Genomic DNA, 18,632 nt, shown 5'->3' with positions numbered 1-18,632 from the left:
CAGCAGCACACTGCTGATCACTGGCGTGATAATGGGTGCAGAGGAGCATGATTATGTTAGAAGTATTGATTAGAAGATCATGTTGTTTCTCAGCATTTATTGCTCTAGTATGAAGCTTCACTGGCAGTGGTACAATTTATTAGCTCCATTCACCAAACTAAGCACAGGTTTGAATTTCATCCATTGGAGTAGAATCAGGGGAGCAGTGACCAGTAGAAAGGAATGAGGAATCTGTTGGCCTTGGCTACAGCAATTAAGTGAACATGGGCATGGCTAGTAGTTGGAATGGGTTATCTACCCACCTCGTTGCTGGTGAACATCTTGCACTATTTCCAAACACTACACACATACCTGATTAACAGGCCATCTTTTACATGATGCTGATTTGTTCTGATTTTAAATATCTATAATGGAAATGCTCTCAAATTGACATTAAATGTCTTCAAAGACTTTGTTAATGAAAGAAGCAGATTTAGAATAGCTTCCAAATGGTGGAGTATTCTTTTCAGCAGGAACACTGCTAATGATGTACAACAGAGTTTGAGTAACAAACTCATGGAGCCCAATTATATGTAAATCATGATGTCAGATATTTCACTCAGAATACTTTTTAACTCGCCTCAGAGATATCAAAATTTAGCAAATTTGAACAAATTTTTGAGGAGCTGTATGGCCCATAATAACAGAGCATGCCATTGCATGAGTAATATAATGTTTCCCATATTTATCATACTGAACTATGGTAGGTAAAAGAAATAATTTGTTATTATATTTCTTAAATGCCTTTGAAAGTTCTGTGTGCAGTTACTAACTAATATTATATAGATGACTGCAGCAGCCACTCTGTAGTATTGCTGAAATTGCAGTAGGATGAATGACCATTTATTGTTTTTGATGGGATTGGTTTGGGGGAGTAATGTTGTTCAGGATACCAGAAACTGTTACGTGAATAGTGCCAAGTGTTATTTTAACATCTACTTGTACCTCTGCATTGGGGAGATAGAATCCCAGCTCCACTGCATCGTTTGGGCTCTGCTTCTAAGCCAAGGCAACACTGCTTCACTAATGGATTGGAGCCTTGACTACCTCCTGAAATCCTAATTTGGCCCTGGTGATCTTTATTTAACAAATTTATTTAATTTCCTCACTAAAGGATAACTAGAAATATACTTTGTGTCTCTGCTAACCTCTCATTGTAACCTGCCACTTGAAAGCATGCAAGAACAGCCATAGATGATGAAGCATCTTATTGCTTTTCTCCATCAGCCAATCCAACTTTTGACATTTCTGACTTATGTGGTGCCTCTACTCCCTTCACAGGCACAACATTTACAAGCTGTATGACGATGCCTCCATTTTGTCCAAGTCTTTCTAAAAAATTTGAATGCACAACAAAGGGACCTACGGTTTTAAAGGTGGAAGGACCAGTTGATATATCTGTTTTTTAAAAAAAAATTTGGACGCTTGGCTTTATAAATGGGGACAGAAACAAAAGCAAGGAAGTTGTATTAAACCATTATAAAGTGCTGATTAGGTGCCTTTTAGTGTATTGTTTCCAAATATGGGCACTACACTTCAGACAGGATGCTAAGGCATTGGAGAGGGTGCAGAGGAGACTTACTAAAATAGAACCAGAGCTATTGGACTTCAGTTATATAAAGAGACTAGAGAAGCTGGAGTAGCTCTCCTCTGAATAGAACAGTTAACGGTAGATTTAATAATGGTGTTTGAAATCCTAAGCAGCTTTGATAAAAGTAGATAAACTGGTGTTTCCAGTTTTAGAAGAGAGACAGATAAGAATCTGAGGTAATAAAGAGAGCTGATGAGGGTGATGCGATGCATATGGACTTCCAAAAGGTGCTTTGATTGAAGTGCCACATAATAGAATTGTCAGCAAAGTTAAAGCTCAAATAAAAAGGGCAGTGGCTGCATGGATGCAGAACTGGCTGATTGATGGGAAACAGAGTGGAGATGAATGGTTGTTTCACAGACTGATGGAACATCTACAGGAGGGGCATGGTGTACATGTCTCATGATTGAGTAAAAAAATTACTTGAAGGTGGCAGCATAGACTGAGAAAGTAGTTAAAAAGGCCAGTGGGATTCTGGGCTTTGTCAATAGAGTACAAAGCAAGAAAGTTGTCATGAAAATTTTGAAAACACTGGTTGCACTTCAGTGGGGTAACATGGCTACTTCTGGGCCATGCTAAATTGCCTCTTGGTGTTCAAAGATATGTAGGTAAGGGGGATTAGCCGGGGTAAATGCACAGGGTTACAGGGATAGGGTGAAAGGGAGGGCCTGGGTGGAATGCTGCTTCAGAGGGTTGGTACAAACTCGATGGGCTGAATGGCCCCTTTCTGTGCTGCCTGGACTCTATAGTCCTATGCTATGGATGAGAGATGGTTAGCACTGCTGCCTCACAGCCCCTGGGACCCAGGTTCAGTTTTCAGCTTGGATCACTCTGTGTGGTGTCTGCACTTTTTCTCCGTGTCTGCATGGGTTTCGTCTGGGTACTCTAGTTTCCTCCCATAGTCCAAAAGATGTGTTCATTGGTCACGCTAAATTCTCCCTTGGTGCCGGAGTGTGTCGACTAGAGGATTTTCACAGTAACTTAAGTGCACTATTAATGTAAGTCTACTTGTGACACTAATAAATGAACTTAAAAAGAATAGAGATACCAGAATTCAAGAGGTGCTCAAAATAAAGAGATGAGGAGAAACTGTTGGTGGAAAGGCCAAGAAGCAAAGGGCAGTGATTTAAGGTGACTGGCAAGAGAAGCAACAGTGGGGTAAAACTTTCATACACAACGCATGGGGGAGACAAATTCAGTTGTGGCCTTCAAAAGATCATTAGATAAACACCTGAAGAGAACAGGATTGCTGGCCCACAGGGTAAGGGCAAGGTAAGAGGGACTAGCTGGTTCTCTCTAGCAGCAACCCATGTACATGACCTACATGACCTCCTTCAGTGCTCCATTCTATGATTTGAAGTGACATTAGGAAAAAATTTTTCTGAATTTCAGCTCATAAGAACACACAAAATAGAAGCAGAAGTAAGCCACCAGGCTCTTCAAGCTGCCCCCCCCCCCCTTCAATGTGCCAGCTTCAGCTTTCTTTCTGTGCCATTTTCCCCACTCCTTATTCTATCAAGTATTTATCTACCTTCACTTTAAATACTTAATAATCCAGCTTCCACTATCCTTCGGGACAGAATTCACCACCCTCTGCAAAAAGAAATGTCTACACACCTCAGTTTTAAATGACCGGCCATTTAACTTGTAGCTGTGTCCCCTTGTTCGAGGCTGTCCCACTAGTGAAAACACCTCACCCCCCAATTTAACCTGTCAGTCCCCTTCAGGATCTTGTATGTTTGAATAAGGTCACCCCTCATTCTTCTAAATTCTAAGAAATACAGACCCAGACTATTTAGTCTCTCTTGAAGGGACAACCCTCTCATCCCAGGAATTACCCTGGTGAATCTCCTTTGGACTGCATCCAATGTTACTAAATCCTTTTCAGATAAGGGAAGCAAAACTATATGCAGTATTCCAGGTGAGGCCTCACCAACATTCTATTCAACTCTAACAAAGCATCCCTATTTTTATACTGCAACCCTTTTGCAATAAAGGCCAAAATGTTCTTTGCCTTCTTAACTACTTGTTGGACTTGCTTACTAGCTTTCTGTGATTCATGCACTAGAAAACTAGTGTTCTTCTGTACACTCCATTTAGATAATTGCCTTTTGATTCCTCCGATCAAAATGCATGACTTCACACTTCCTCACGTTAAACTCCATTTGCCAGGTTTTTGCACAGCCACCCAATCTGTTTGTATCCTGTTGTAGAATCATAGTATCCTCATCACAACTTACCCTTATACTTATCTTCGTATTATCAGCAAATTTGGGGACCTTATATTCTGTTCCTTCTTCGCAGGTCATTAACGTAAATAGTGAACAATTGCAGGCCAGGAACTGATCTCTGCAGTGCTCCACTAGTTACACCTTTCCATTCTGAAAAGGATCCATTTATTCCAACTGTTTTCTAGCTGATAGCCAGTTTTCAATCCATGCTACTTCCTCCAATTCCATGGGGTTTTACTTTATGCACCAGCCATTTGTGTGGCACCTTGTCAAATGACTTTTGGAAATCCAAATACACTTTGTCCACAGGCTCCCCCCATCTATTCCCTTTGTTACGTTCACAGATCAAATTTATCAAACATGATTTACCTTTCACAAAACCATGCTGACTAGGTTTGATTATGTTTAACTTTCCTAAATTATCAGCTATTTCCTCTTTGATTATTGACTCCAGCATCTTGCCAATAATTTATTTAAATTAATTTAATTTACATTAACTGGCCTATCGTTCCCTGCCTTCTGCCTTTCTCCCTTTTTGAACAAGGGTGTCACATTGGCTATTTTCCAATTTTCCAGTACCTTCCTGGAATTTTATAAGTTTGGAAAAATTTCAATCAATGCATCCACTATCTCCGTAGCCACTTTCATTAAAACCCTGGCATACAGTTCATCAGGTCCTGGCCTTTAGCCCCTTCAGTTTCTCTAATACTCTATCCCTTGTGATTGAGATTCCATCATGTTATTTGAAATCTGACCATCTGATAACTTGGGTGCATTTGCATGTCTTCCACAGTGAAGACTGATGCAAAACATTTGTTTAGCATATCTGCAATTTTTTTGTTTGCTGTTATCAATTTACCCACTTCATTCAGTGGAGATCCCATGTTGCCCTTAACCGCCCAATTTCTATTTATATCGCCGTAGAAACTCTTACTGTTTGTTTCAGTGCTGCATGCAAGTTTTCTGTCAAAACTCACCACCTGAAAGTTTGGTGTAAAGAGGCTCAGTCAAAACATGGTAAAGCGGATACTTAAATGAGAAAAGCTTGCAGGGTTTAGAGACATAGGAATGAATAATAATTTGGATAGTTCTTTTAAAGAGTCAGCTGAAACCTAATGAGCTGAATTGCCAAACCTTGTGCTGCAAAGATCTAGGATTCTATGTAAAATATTAAAGTTGAGCGAATCTATTGAGGGAAATGCTGCTTTTTGTTGAACTTTCCTCGTGCAATTATTCCTATAGTAAAAATGATCACCCATTGTAAGGCAGTGGTATACAGAGTATTGTAGTATCAATGGTAAAACAATGAAATGGGATGTAACCATCCACTCTAAGTCCTCCAGCCCATTGATCTGTGGATCCACTTTTGTGATGTGATGGGAAGGCTGCTCTCTAAGAGATGGTGCTAGTGTCCTCCTCAGTCACCTGCCAGCATCCAATCCAGTGGACAATCTAGAATGATAAAGTCATGGTAGTAGATGCTAGCCTACTGACATATTTACAGACCAGAAAGTATGCATAATAGAATTCTGTCCATTACCTCCAGATGAATTTGTATATAAATTAAGGCTGGGTTCTCTTCTAGCCAGTCAATTGACACATGGTTTCTTTCAGTCTGACAGAAACAAACAAAGTTCACTAAAATTCTCTAAATTAAGCTGCCAAGAAATAGTTGTACATAAAAGATTTTACAGTTATTAAAGTTTTCCTGCTGGGAATGCACACCTTTAAAAGTAGTGACATATCTCACTTCAATTCAAAGAGCCGACCAGAATGAATTTAGTTCAATACAGGGTCTGTGTAGAGTTCAAGAGTGCCACCTTGTGACCAGGTTCTCCAATGCAACTGTAATGAGATCTGCAATGCAGAATCCATTTACTGAATAGATTATATGCTATTCCAGCTATTGAATAGTTGTTGTTTTTAAAAATACTAATTGGTGTTTTGGATTTCTTTTACAGGAATAGCATTCACAGACCTGCCTGTAAGTATAAATAATTATTTCACCATCCTGAAACCTATTCTGTAAATAAAGTTTGTACCACTAGAAGCAATTTGTTGTGGAGTTAAGAGACCAAGATTAAAAAAGGAACTGACTGTCTTTTGATTTTTTTTTAAGTTTTAAAAATCCAGATTCAACATACAGACCCAAATATTGCATTTGTAATACTGGCAATTCTTCTGTAAAACTGACAGCAACATCTGGTGAATACACATGCACAGTTAAACAGATACCCAGAAGTTGCAGTCATTGATTTCCCATTCCTTCACAGAGCACATTGTTGAGATTCTCTCAGGTAAAAATCTGAGAAATCACTTGATTTGACATGATCTTTCACTTTCTACACTATTAACCTTGCTGTAAAAATTCTTGTAGTTTTTGCCTTGTTGAATGAGATGCAATTAGATTTTTAACTGTCTATTAAGTCATAATTACTACTGGCTCTGCAGAACTAATTTTATGCTTATGGAATGCCAAATATCTCCATTATGATTAAAAGCCCTAATTGTTTTTTTAAAAATTTGTTTGATATTTCAGCTACCTTAATTCCATGTATGTTCCAATCTTTATTTCAATGTCCAATTAAAAAGTGAAGGCTAATCAGAGCTTTTTACTTCCTAGCTTGCTGTCTTTGAGAATTTTTCATTCTGGTTTACTGCTTAGCCTCTTGATGATGACATCACTATTGTTGGATGTTGCCGATACCTATCAGCTGATGCGCCAGAATGAAATTTAAGTCAGGAAAGATAAAATAATTGCCATATAATTCACTGGCTATCTGTAGATAGCTTTCTTCAAGGCGAGCAACAAATGCTGTCACAACAACCAGCTGCAAAATTTGATTTATGTTTTTGCTTCTTAGGACATGAGTTATATACTTTTCTACTGGATGGAAATGTTAACTGTATTTGTGACATTGTAATATTAAGGAGGATTTTATTTCAAAAAATAACTGTTCTATGTTAACTCCACAATAACATAAAAGATTAAAGACAAACCTTTAGTTTGGGCAATTATTGTTGTCATATTGGGCATTGCTTTTATTTAATATATGCTATTACCATTGGAATAGTGGAGATGTTGCTTTTAGACATGTACATATATCTGAATTACCACTACAATTCCCCATATTCAAAGTGTTATCCATTATGACATAATTTTTAGCAAATTTCACCTGATGATGTTGAGCTGGAGCCCTAGTTGATATCACTTTTGCTCTGTCTCCACATTCCTAGCAGATACTGAGAATGATGGTCATTGGAATTCCATCATCAGATTCAGTAGAACCTAACAACGAAACGTAGGGGCTTCCTTGTCTTGTATGGCTTAATATCACTTAAGGCATTACATTTATACTGCGTTAACTGGGGAGTTAACATAGGTTTTGAAGTTTCACAGAGAACATATATCTGCTACAAGGAATTGGAATTCTTCAACGAATAAAAACTGTGCTTGAGAGTTGTTGATTTCTGAATCAAATCCTGATATTTTACCAATGGTTGTTAGCAAGATGGCATTGGCTGATTCGATATTTTGAAATCAAAACTTAATTAATTGAAGCTTAGCTGCTGTTGGAGATGCATTTGTGTCAAGGTTTGAATACACGTGTATACATTTAGTATATCTAAATCTTGTGCTGCCACTTGGATACCCTAGAGTAGTCTAGCCTCAGGGAAGGGATGGAAGTAAAGGGAATTCCTAGGTAGATCAGTTGTATCCCCCAGAAGTTCACCTTGTGTCAAACAATCCATATGACATTTCTATGCACACGAAAGGCATGGATACAATATAAATTATGTACAGACCAGAATCCCTAAAATGTCCTAATATTATGGTTCAATACAAAATCTTGCAAGATTTAAGGGAAACGAAAGCTTTCTTGATATAATTTTAAAATTAATTACATAAAATGCTGAGTATGTGCAAGACTGCTTGTAAATGGTGACCAACTATTGTCTGGTGGCTGCAATGCTGAAGTAGTGGGACCCTGACTTGAGCTGTCCAGATGCCGTTATTTGATTAGAAGCATTTACAAGGAAGGAGAAGGGTGACATTCCTCTTCGGTAGATGTAAAAAAAAGGCTTGTAGCAGAACATAGAACATTACAGCGCAGAACAGGCCCTTCGGCCCACGATGTTGCACCGACCAGTTTAAAAAAAAACAATGACCCACTAATCTAAACCAATCCCTTTTCGTCCATAAACCTATCCACGGATAGGTGTAAGCCTAGCTCCACCCAGTTGCATGATATTACTGTCAATCATCTCCAATCAAGTCCTCCTCTACACAAGCCCAGGGGAAAAGACTAAACACCACAGAGCAGCGTTAGTTCAGATTAAAACATTCTAACCATGAGGAGAATTTATCCTGCTGCAGTAACAACACAGGATGCTGGATTAAGTTAATGGATAGGAAAATAATGTAGGGTGTTTAATAAATGACCAATTGACTACTGCATATTTTGAACAAGCTGAATTTCATATCCAAGAGTTCTTTTGACAAATTTCTTTGCTGACTCCATTTTGTATTTGAAGAATTAATATTGAATTGAGGAGTGCCACTAATTTTGTCTTTCAGCCTAACCTGTACCCAACTGTGGGACTTCAAACACCAGGCGAGATAGTAGATGCCAACTTTGGGCAGCAGCCATTTGTGTTTGACATAGAAGATTACATGCGTGAGTGGAGGGCAAAGATTCATGGCACAATTGAACGATTTCCCATAGGAGACAGATTAGGGGAGTGGCAGACGATGATGCAAAAGTAAGAAATGCTGCTCCTTGCCTATCATATATAGAGGATTAGCTGTTTGCTTTGGTATCACATTTAAACTAGCTCATTCTGTGAGAATTTGTTTTATAGCATGGTGTCGTCCTACCTGGTGCATCATGGGTACTGTGCAACAGCAACTGCCTTTGCCAGAGCAACAGGGCAGACCATTCAAGAGGAGCAGAGTTCAATCAAAAACAGACAGCGTAAGTCTGGCAGTGATGTGTATGTGTATAACATTTTGAAATTTCTATTTTTAAGTCCCTGTTGTCCCAGTTGCTAACTGCACTGCCCAGTATGGAGCTGAGCCATACAAATGACAAAGGTTCCAAGGAATGAATTATCTAATATCAGCTAAGATGGCAGTAGGGGTACTTCAGCCTGTGCAGCTCTAGGCTGCAGGCACAAAAATGGTTTAGAACGGAGTTGAGGAGGAACTTCTTCACTCAAAGGGTGGTGAATCTCTGGAATTCTCTGCCCATTGAAGTGGTGGAGGCTGCCTCGCTAAATATTTTTAAGACGCGGGTTGATGGGTTTTTGATAAGCGAGGGGATTAAGGGTTATGGGGAGAGGGCGGGAATGTGGAACTGAGCCACGACAGATCAGCCATGATCTTATTGAATGGCGGGGCAGGCTTGAAGGGCTAGATGGCCTACTCCTGCTCCTATTTCTTATGTTCTTATGTTAACAAGAGTGCCCAATAATAATCCACATTCACCGCCCTTGCTTTACATGTTGCTATAGTAATCTCTACAGTAAAACAGTATGCTAACATGTGGGCAGATTTTTTATCTTGCTACCCAAGAGTAAAACTAGTATTGTTCAAGAAAGCAACATAAATTGAACACTGCCAGTTTCTATGACAAGCATCTGAACAGCAAAACCAGTTTTACCCTTGGCAGCAACTAAAATCTCCACATTGTATGATGACCAGTTGAGCAAGGCACTGAAGACTGTTGGGGGTCATCAAATTGCACAAATATGTTCTGGGTGAAAGAGGGGGGAGAAGTCAGACTCTGGAAAATATAAATTCAATTATATGAATCAATAAGAATTTTCTCTCTCCTTTATGTCGGCCTTGCCACAGTGTAAACTTCATAATAATAGTTTTTATTTCCGGTCAGGAAAATTGGAAAGTAAAAATCAGATTGTGCTGGGTTTACTGACCCTTTTAAGACTTTTATTTCCAGTGCTAACTGAGTTTAATACTTACCCTTGATCTTGTATTTCTAGTAAAAGACTTTGATTTGATTTATTATTGTCACATGTATTAGTATACAGTGAATAATATTGTATCTTGCATGCTACACAGACGAGGCATACTGTTGATAGGGAAAGAAAGGAGAGAGTGCAGAATGCAGTGTTAAAGTCATAGCTAAGGTTTAGCGAAAGATCAACTTAATGTGAAGTAGGTCCATTCAAAAGTCTGATGGCAACAGGGAAGAAACTGTTCTTGAGTCAGTTGATGCACGACCTCAAACTTTTGTAACTTTTTCTCAATGGAGGAAGTTGGGAGAGAGTATGTTCAGGATATGTGGGGTCCTTGATTATGCTGGCTACTTTTCCGAGGCAGCGGATGGGAGGCTTGTTTCCTTGATGGACTGGGCTTCATTCACAACCCTTTGTAGTTTCTTAGAGTATTGGACAAAGCAGGAGCCATACCAAGCTGTGATACAGCCAGAAAGAGTGCTTTCTATGGTGCATCTGTAAAAGTTGGTGAAAATCGAAGCAGACATGCCAAATTTCCTTAGTCTTCTGAGAAAGTAGAGGTACTGTTGGGCTTTCTTAGCTATAATGTTGGCATGGGGATACCAGGCTGTTGGTGATCTAGTCCCCATTGATGTAATCATGTTCTCCACTATGTTTCCTGAAGTCGATGACTCTCTTTGGTTTTGTTGTCATTGAGGGAGAGATTATTGTTGCACCAGATTACCAGATTCTAAAGGATGTGAAATACAATACAGGCTATAAGACTGAAATCGGTGAACATGAAGTCATGTGCTTGAAGCAACTAAATAGGCAGGTGCCTTAGGAATATTGTATAATTTTACAACTAAAGCACTACTTGAAATGTTCACATCAAAATTACACTACTGCAATGAGTATTAAGCAATGATGCTGAGGTGTCTGTAGTTGACTGATGAGTCTTTACCATGCTTCTCAAAACAAACCTTCACAAAATGGCTATTTAGCTTGTATAATGTTTTCTTGCTGTGGGCAATGAAAAACAAACCCACCAGTGTGCCTTTGATCCATTATTTTGGTTCCAGCTGCCTCTCTGTTGTTTAGCTTTGATTTTGGTTATCAGTAGCCTTTCCCAGGAGGAGTTGTTTGCCTTTTGCAAGTGCAAAACTCAATCTTGCCTTCTATTTCCATAGCGTACAACAATACTACAGGCGGAGTCAGAAGTTGCAATTAATCTGAGTTATTGAAATGCATCTTTCTTTGTTACTGGTTCAAAGTAGTATTTCTACTGCCAGTGTCAGTTTATTTCAGTGATTAGCCTTAAACTGGCTATCTTTTCAATGTGCGTTCTGTGATTTGAAGCACAATCCATGCAGCCCTGTCAGCGTAGTACGGGGGAGTGTTTAGTTGTCAGAACTGCTGTCTTTCAATTTATATCTCAAACGAAAGCACTCTCTGACTAAGAAAGGTGAGATTAGGAGACCAGTGAATTAGCATCTGTTGGGAAATTAATAGAGTCTATGGTTAAGGATGGAAATTTTTCAGCTGATCAGAGAGAACTAGCATGAATTTGGTAAATGACAGATCATGCCTGCAGAACCTGATTTGAATTTTTTGAAGAAGTAATGGACAGGGAAAAATCTCTGGGTGTTATTTACACAGACATCCAGAAAGCATTTGATAAAGTTCCTCATAAAACTGGATCCCAAGGAATTGAGGGCAAGTTATTGACACTGAGTAGAAAATTGGCAGAGTGGCAGGAAACAGAGTATGGATGCTACTCTAATTGGCTGCATGTGATTTGTGATGTCCCATCAAGATCTGTGTTGGGGCTTCAACTACTCCCCATATATATTAATGACTTAGATGAGTGCCACATATACAAGCTTGCCAATGATAGCAATTGTAAGCAGTGTGGATGGAAGTGTAACATTTGAAAGATAAATGGCATAGATGGGCATATGGAGTTAGGCAGCCTTGTTTTCATTGAATGGCACACAACAGTCTCACAGCTAAATAGCCTCCTCTTGTTCCTATATTCCTCAGGATGGATGCAGAAGATTTCATTTTTATATATTGTGGATGAGTAGAGGAGTTCTGTTTGGTATTCTGACCAACCTAGTCATTTATCACTGCTGGGTGAGACTTGCTGTATGTAAGCTAACTACTGTGTTTGCCTACATAATGCTAATAACCACATTTTATAAGTAATCGGTTACCTGTGAAATACTTGCATGTAAGATTTGCCACTATAATTAGTGGAAACGTGCAAATTGTTGGCAGCACGGTGGCACAGTGGTTAGCACTGCTGCCTCACCACGCCAGGTACCCAGGTTCACTTCTGGCCTTGGGTGACTGTGAAGTTTACATGATCTCCCCTGTGTCTGCATGGGTTTCCTTTTAGGTGCCCTGGTTTCCTCCCACCATCCAAAAATGTGCAGGTTAGGTGGATTGCCCTTAGTGTCCAAAAGATGTGTAGGTTTAATGCATTAACTGAGATAAATGCATGGAGTTACAGGAATAGAACAGGGTGGTGGCCATGGGGATGAAAACAAACATCTTTAAAATAATTTGAAAGTTGGAAACTGGGATTTAGCCTTTTCAGTTTGTTTCATTGTTCAATTCATTTGAAATGCGAATGGTTTCCAAACAGCAGCTCCTGGATGGGGTTATGAATGTACCAACATTTTAGAAAGATATATCATTTTTAAACAAAAATGGAAAGAATGATATTGAGCTTAATCAGTAATTGCAGCCATCACCTTCTGTCTTTCAGGAATACAGAAGCTAGTTTTAGCAGGGAGAGTGGGTGAAGCTATAGAAGCAACACAGCAACTATATCCAGGGCTGCTTGAGCGTAACCCAAACTTACTCTTCATGTTAAAGTAAGTACACATTTTTACGCAAGATTTGCAGCGCATTTGATTGAAGATGGCAGGTGGACGGGGGAGAGTTATTATTTCATCCAGAGGCGGGCAAAAGTACGTCCACGGTGTATGACTGATGGACTTACCAGGAGGCAAAAATTATTTTCCGCTTCAAGCCATTAAAATGCAATATGCGAGATGGTCAATGCTTATTATTTGGATCTTTTTTCATGCTGTCTGCTCTGGTTATATCGGAGCTTGGTATGGCTCCTGCTCAGGGATTACCTTTTGCTAATTTTATGTAGGTGTCGGCAGTTTGTGGAGATGGTGAACGGTACAGACAGTGAAGTGCGCTGTTTCAGTGCCCGTAGCCCCAAGTCTCAAGATAGCTACCCTGGATCACCCAATATGAGCCCCAGGCATGGGGCAAATAACTCTCACCTCAACAATGCAGGTATAGTACTAATACATTTCTGTCCTTCAGTTCAGGCAATTTGTTATTTGTTATTTTTATGCTTTGATGTTTCAGAAGGGCAATCTGTCTAAATAATAGTATTTTAAAATTTTTGATAACCAGATGGTGAAGTGGGAAAACAGACTCCGATCCTTTGTTAATATTAAATTTATTTACAGAATGCAAATTTACAAATGTTTGCCTCTTCCCTAACTAACACCCAATGTCCAAAAACTTCTCTTTGTACTCCTTTTGAGTACAACAGTGAAACAACTAAATTAATTAATAGCCTCATAAAGTGCCACTAACAAAAATCCAATTCCAGTGGGACCCAATCTTTGAATGTCTTATCAGCCATTGATCAGAAAGTCTAAGCAATGTCCATTGTGCTACAGAGCCACATAAGCCTCTTTTAAGTGTATCAGGTGTACAAATTAATTATCCAATTCATGACCTCTTAACGAAGCACTGTTACGAAAACAAAACTTTCAAAGAAAAGTTATCTAAATCGAAATGTTATTTCCAGTGTTGACTATGAACTCCAGCCTTTGCTTATGTATGGTTAAGTTAATTGATAAATCAGTGCCCTCTACCAGTACATCCTTGACTTTAATAATACAATTAACATACCTTCAACAGATACATACCATAACAGATTCACTTTTGGAAATCAAAATTTCATAACACAGATACAAATTTAAAACAAATCACAAAAATGAGCAAAAAATGATTTTTCCATACTCTGCACATCATGACACAATACATCCCTCTTTGGGGACCTCCAATTGTCACTTTATGCAAAAACAGCATTCCTTTTTTGTAAAGTAATCAACTGCATCAACCCATTAATCTTGGGAGATTTTTGTTTCTTTCTAGCATTTTTACACCAGCAAAGTCAATCCTTTTTTTCAGTCACATTTTTGTCAGATGTACATTATCCCACAAGAAAAATTATCTATAAAATTCAATAGGTGAATTATTTTCAATGGGTAAATTATTCTCAGAATACCCTTTGTATAGAGTTACCCTTGAAGCATTTGACAAGTAAAACTCCACAACTATTCCTTCTACAAGAGCCACTGTTAGCACCCCCAAGTATTTTTGATCATTCCTTTTATTTTCTTAGCCTCCCAGGCCAAATGATGACAATTTCCATTTTCACCTACCAAATATATTGTAAAACCAGCTGTGCTGTACTGTACTAACTAGAAGAATGGCAAGAGAAGTGTCACTAAATTGACTAATTTCTCATCCCTCAGGTCCCCCAAACTTGGAAACATGACTGTGCATTTCTCCATACCAATTTTTTAAATGTTTTATTTGCCCTTAAAGACCTTCAACTGTAGCTTCATAGTCCTAATATGTAAAAACAGGCATCTGGCTTTGTTTGAGAGCCAGTTCATTTACCCACAACCTAACTTGTTACAATCGAACAAATTCATTACTAATACAGTCATTATCAGACCAAAGCTTTTTGGGACTAGTACAGTTCCCTCAGACTGTTAGGTCCCATCATCTTCAATTTCCAAATTCTGTATTACACATCGCTTCAGAAACTCTCCTATTCATTGTATAATGGTATTTTGAGTCGCATTTGTTAACTATTCCCTGGACATTCCTAGGTTTATTTGTCTACTATTGCTACTCCATTCCTGATATCTATTGTGATATCCAGATCTGCCAAAAGTGCTTTCATCTTCATTCCTTTTGTCTGTAATTCTTCCATTGTGCTGATGTCTGCTCCTTGTCTCTGAAAAATCGCAAAAGGACACAGTCGTTGAGTCCTGCATCTTCTGTGGAATGTCTCATAAGCACATCAAGGCTGCTGGAAATGATTGCTTCCCCAGAAACATTTCTATAGCAGCAGATAATTGATCCAAAGAAGTGTGCTTTTCTGAGAACCATATGCCAGTTAAGACCAGGAGCCTATCCATATGCTACACCTTGTCACAATAAAACAATATAAATGCAAGCATATGTTAAAGAGTTTTTAAACTGAATTTCTACATATTTTTATACATTCTGTTAAAGTTTGTGATATATTCCTCCAAGGAATGGTATTTGTCTTTCAAAATCTTTCAAAGTCTGATCATGACCCAAAGGCAAATAATAGATCGTCATCTTGTAAATTTCACTCATGAAGTTTGATAGAAGATCCAAACCTTCTTCAATATCCAACTGACAGGCATCCAGCGCACAAAATACTTGGTTGGATTCTGATTATGCTTTTGACAGGAAGTGATAATGCAAAGGCCAAATATTGATTTCTCTTTAGTAAGGGTGTAATCTGTGTCCACATATCCACCATTTTACCACAGGTCATAAAGTACATATTTGGGGAACACTGGTGAGTACTTGTAGTCTGACAATTTACATTTGCTTTCAGCCATTTTTCACAAAAGATTGTAACCTGAGTTACTTGTATCTTCAAAAATTTCTTAGTTTCTCACCTTCACCCTTTAGCAGCAATTCTTTGCTACCGCTTTAAACCTCTGGATATTAAACTTATTTACAGAATGAAACGTTCCAAATGTTGTCTTCCTCCCTGAGAAGTTTTTCTATGCATGGCCTCAAGCTATTTAATCAATCTATGCCCTCCACCACTATATCTTTAATCTTAATTATACAATGAACATACTCTTAACCATATTGATCTTTTATGGCAGTGAGGGACAGTGTTTATTTCTCCAATTTTTCTCCCCATACACTTCAAAGTGAAAAGTTAAAGCTAGGATAGTCCCACACTTTTAGATAATATTCACAGCCATGATCTCCTGCTACTGTGATTGCCAAAAATAAGGAGCAGCATTCCATTTATTGCATACGTGGCTCTGAAAAGCATTTGGAAGATAAGGCCCAAAGTTTATCCAGTGATCTTTTTGCACCAGTCCAACCTGTTCCTGTTTCTCTCAGCTCCTTGTATTTGGTCTGTTTTGATATTGTTGTTTTGCACAGATCTTTGCTTCCTTGCCTGTGCTAGGCATTGTCTGAGCTACAAGTACATGTTTCTTGGATGTGTGCATTAGTCCTGAATTTCCATATTTGCAGAAAAGTTTAATACTAAGCTGGATAGATTTTTGGTCAGAAGGATCATCTTGCCTTACTGGCCAAGGAGCAGATCATAACTGAAAAGACAAAAATAATGATCAAACTTAATTTAAAGACTAACAGCCATTTTGTGAGATGTACCTTTTTTTTGTACTTAAAATTTATTTCCTGTCTTGCAGGAGCAGATAGCCCAAACTGCAGCAATGGGATTGTGCCGTCAAAAAGCAAACCGATACACAACAAATATCCAGCTATAAGTTCCTCATCTTCTTCATCTTCGTCCTCTTCCTCACCCTCCTCCGTAAACTACTCAGAATCCAATTCTACAGACTCTTCCAAATCCCAGCAGCACAGTAGTACGAGTAACCAGGAAACCAGGTATGTCTACTGCAGTCAAGACATATGTATGGCTTAACGGGTACGCGTGCATCGGGGGGGGGGGGGGGGGGAGCGGCAGCATCTTTGTGAATTTTTAACATGGTAATTAGTTGTCCATCACATTCTGTGATCTGTGAAGTGACCAAAACATTAATAAAAGTTGTTGAATTCCTTCTAACAATATAAACGAAGGCTGACATTTAATCATTATAAGCAGGGACCCTCTGCCCCTACAATGTAAATGGTATTATCTAAATGCAATCTGTTTCTTTCTGCAAATCTACAGTGCAGTGTTGAACTACTGTATGAATAAAATTGATCACAGTGATGTGTAACTAATAAAAGACGATTTATGATATGTTTGCAAAATCAAACTCCATGTGGTTTCTTCACCTACAACCTGATGTATCTGAACATTTGTGACCACACAGCACAATTTCAGAGTTATGCACAAGCAGGAAAAGTGATGAAACATATCCAACTAGTGATGGTTTATGAATTTGTAATATCTTACCATTCTTCTACTTTCTAACAGAATCTCACTGCCAAATCAACAGAATTGTCAAGTACAGAAATGGAATAAAGGACATTTTAGAGGATGTAGACGTGTAGTGTGAAATACGAGTCATAATCATGTTCTGCTTTCAGTCTTCCAACTCAAAACAGTCACTAAAACACAACAGCAGAAAGGAGAGAAGAACTTTGGGGAAAACTAGTACTTTTTTGAAATAAAAACAGAAAATGCTGGAAATAATCAGCCTGTGTGCAGAGTTGACATTTCAGCTCAATTATTCTGAAATTCTAGCTCTGTTCTCTGTCTCTACAAGTGCTGCTATACCTACTGAATATTTCCAGTATTTTCTGTTTTTAGATTTCCAGAATCCACAATTTTGCTTTTACATTAGCACCTATTTAAAATGTTCTTTGTAGTAGCAAGTTGCAGCTTTGTCAAATTTACAGCTGAATTAATTTGATTTTCTCTTTTTACTATGAAAATCAGGAATATACTGACTCCTGATCTTGGTTTTTCTCATATGTACCTGCTGAGCTTTGGAGTTTCCAGATCTTCACTTTGTGTACTCTTGCAAAAAGCCGTTCAGGCACACCATGTGCCTAATCCAAGTTGAAACCAGAAAGTAAATGGCCAGGTCAATAATGTATTTTGACAATTCATGCCCAGTCTCATCAGCTTTGTACTAGAGAAAGCTGTGATTTGATTTATGATTGTTTTTGATTCTTTATCACTGTGAAAATGCCTGTACATCATGACAGTGAAATGTGTGCTGGGCTTGAAAAAACTCAATTATTGCATTTAGTGAGTTAGTACACTCTCTTCTCACCACTGACAGCTAGGCTGAATTTTCTTGTGGACTTGGACTTCAGGACCCCAACATCGGGCCAAAAAGTAAGCCCTGAGCCCACAGTCCAGGCAGCAGGACCAGCTCAATGATTTTTACTGCTGACATTATTGACTGCTTCAGGGCCCTTCATCCAATTAAGAATGGCAAATGGGTGCCTGATGCTGCCAGGTATTTACAGGGCTGACAGCTCTGAATCTTCAGGAGCAGCCACAGAAACGGTGGGTGCTACTAAGGCAGGCAACAGTCCTTGGGATGCCTCAGGATTGGGACTTCCTTGGAGAAGCAATTTAAAAATTAAAATTCAGGATAGCTGAGGGGGGAAGGCCCTGCCATTTGCAAGGCAAAGTTCTCCTGGGAGGAAATTGTGAGAGCTACCTTTTCTGCCCTTGACCACCACCTCAGACTCTGACAGAGGCTGCTTGTACAGTAGGGGACATCTGCTGTTGGTAAAATGCCAGAAGTCCCATAAAATTATGCTTCATGGGGCCTTTAATTCTGTAGATTGGGTGCCTGCCTTACAGCTTGCTATTTGGACAAGTTTCCCTGCATCAGGAAACCATCCCAACCCAGAGCACCCCTGTTATTTTGCTGGAAACATTCCAACTCCCACCAGCAATTCCTAACACCTAGGGGCCAGTAGTATTCTGCCCTAGTGTGTGTGGAAAGGCGAATTCACTTTTTGAAAAGAAGTATGTAGCTGCAATTAAA

General features: G+C 38.9%; 1 protein-coding gene across 3 annotated transcripts in view; it reads left to right on the top strand.

Annotated features, from left to right (window-relative positions):
* ranbp10 (RAN binding protein 10) overlaps nt 1-18,632 on the top strand; it is a 140,429-nt gene that overhangs the window by 103,335 nt on the left and 18,462 nt on the right. For 2 of the 3 annotated variants that reach the window (XM_080187070.1, XM_080187072.1), the window contains 6 exons: nt 5,823-5,845; nt 8,441-8,625; nt 8,698-8,837; nt 12,593-12,701; nt 12,989-13,137; nt 16,365-16,563. In XM_080187070.1, coding sequence (XP_080043196.1) covers nt 5,823-5,845; nt 8,441-8,625; nt 8,698-8,837; nt 12,593-12,701; nt 12,989-13,137; nt 16,365-16,563 — 805 coding nt within the window. The remainder of the gene's footprint in view (nt 1-5,822; nt 5,846-8,440; nt 8,626-8,697; nt 8,838-12,592; nt 12,702-12,988; nt 13,138-16,364; nt 16,564-18,632) is intronic. The other variant, XM_080187071.1, reaches the window with a different exon arrangement.

Source organism: Carcharhinus amblyrhynchos, chromosome 4, assembly GCF_965287045.1.
Source record: "Carcharhinus amblyrhynchos chromosome 4, sCarAmb.v2.hapA, whole genome shotgun sequence".
Taxonomy (NCBI): domain Eukaryota; kingdom Metazoa; phylum Chordata; class Chondrichthyes; order Carcharhiniformes; family Carcharhinidae; genus Carcharhinus; species Carcharhinus amblyrhynchos.
This window is presented reverse-complemented; position numbering and strand designations above follow the sequence as displayed.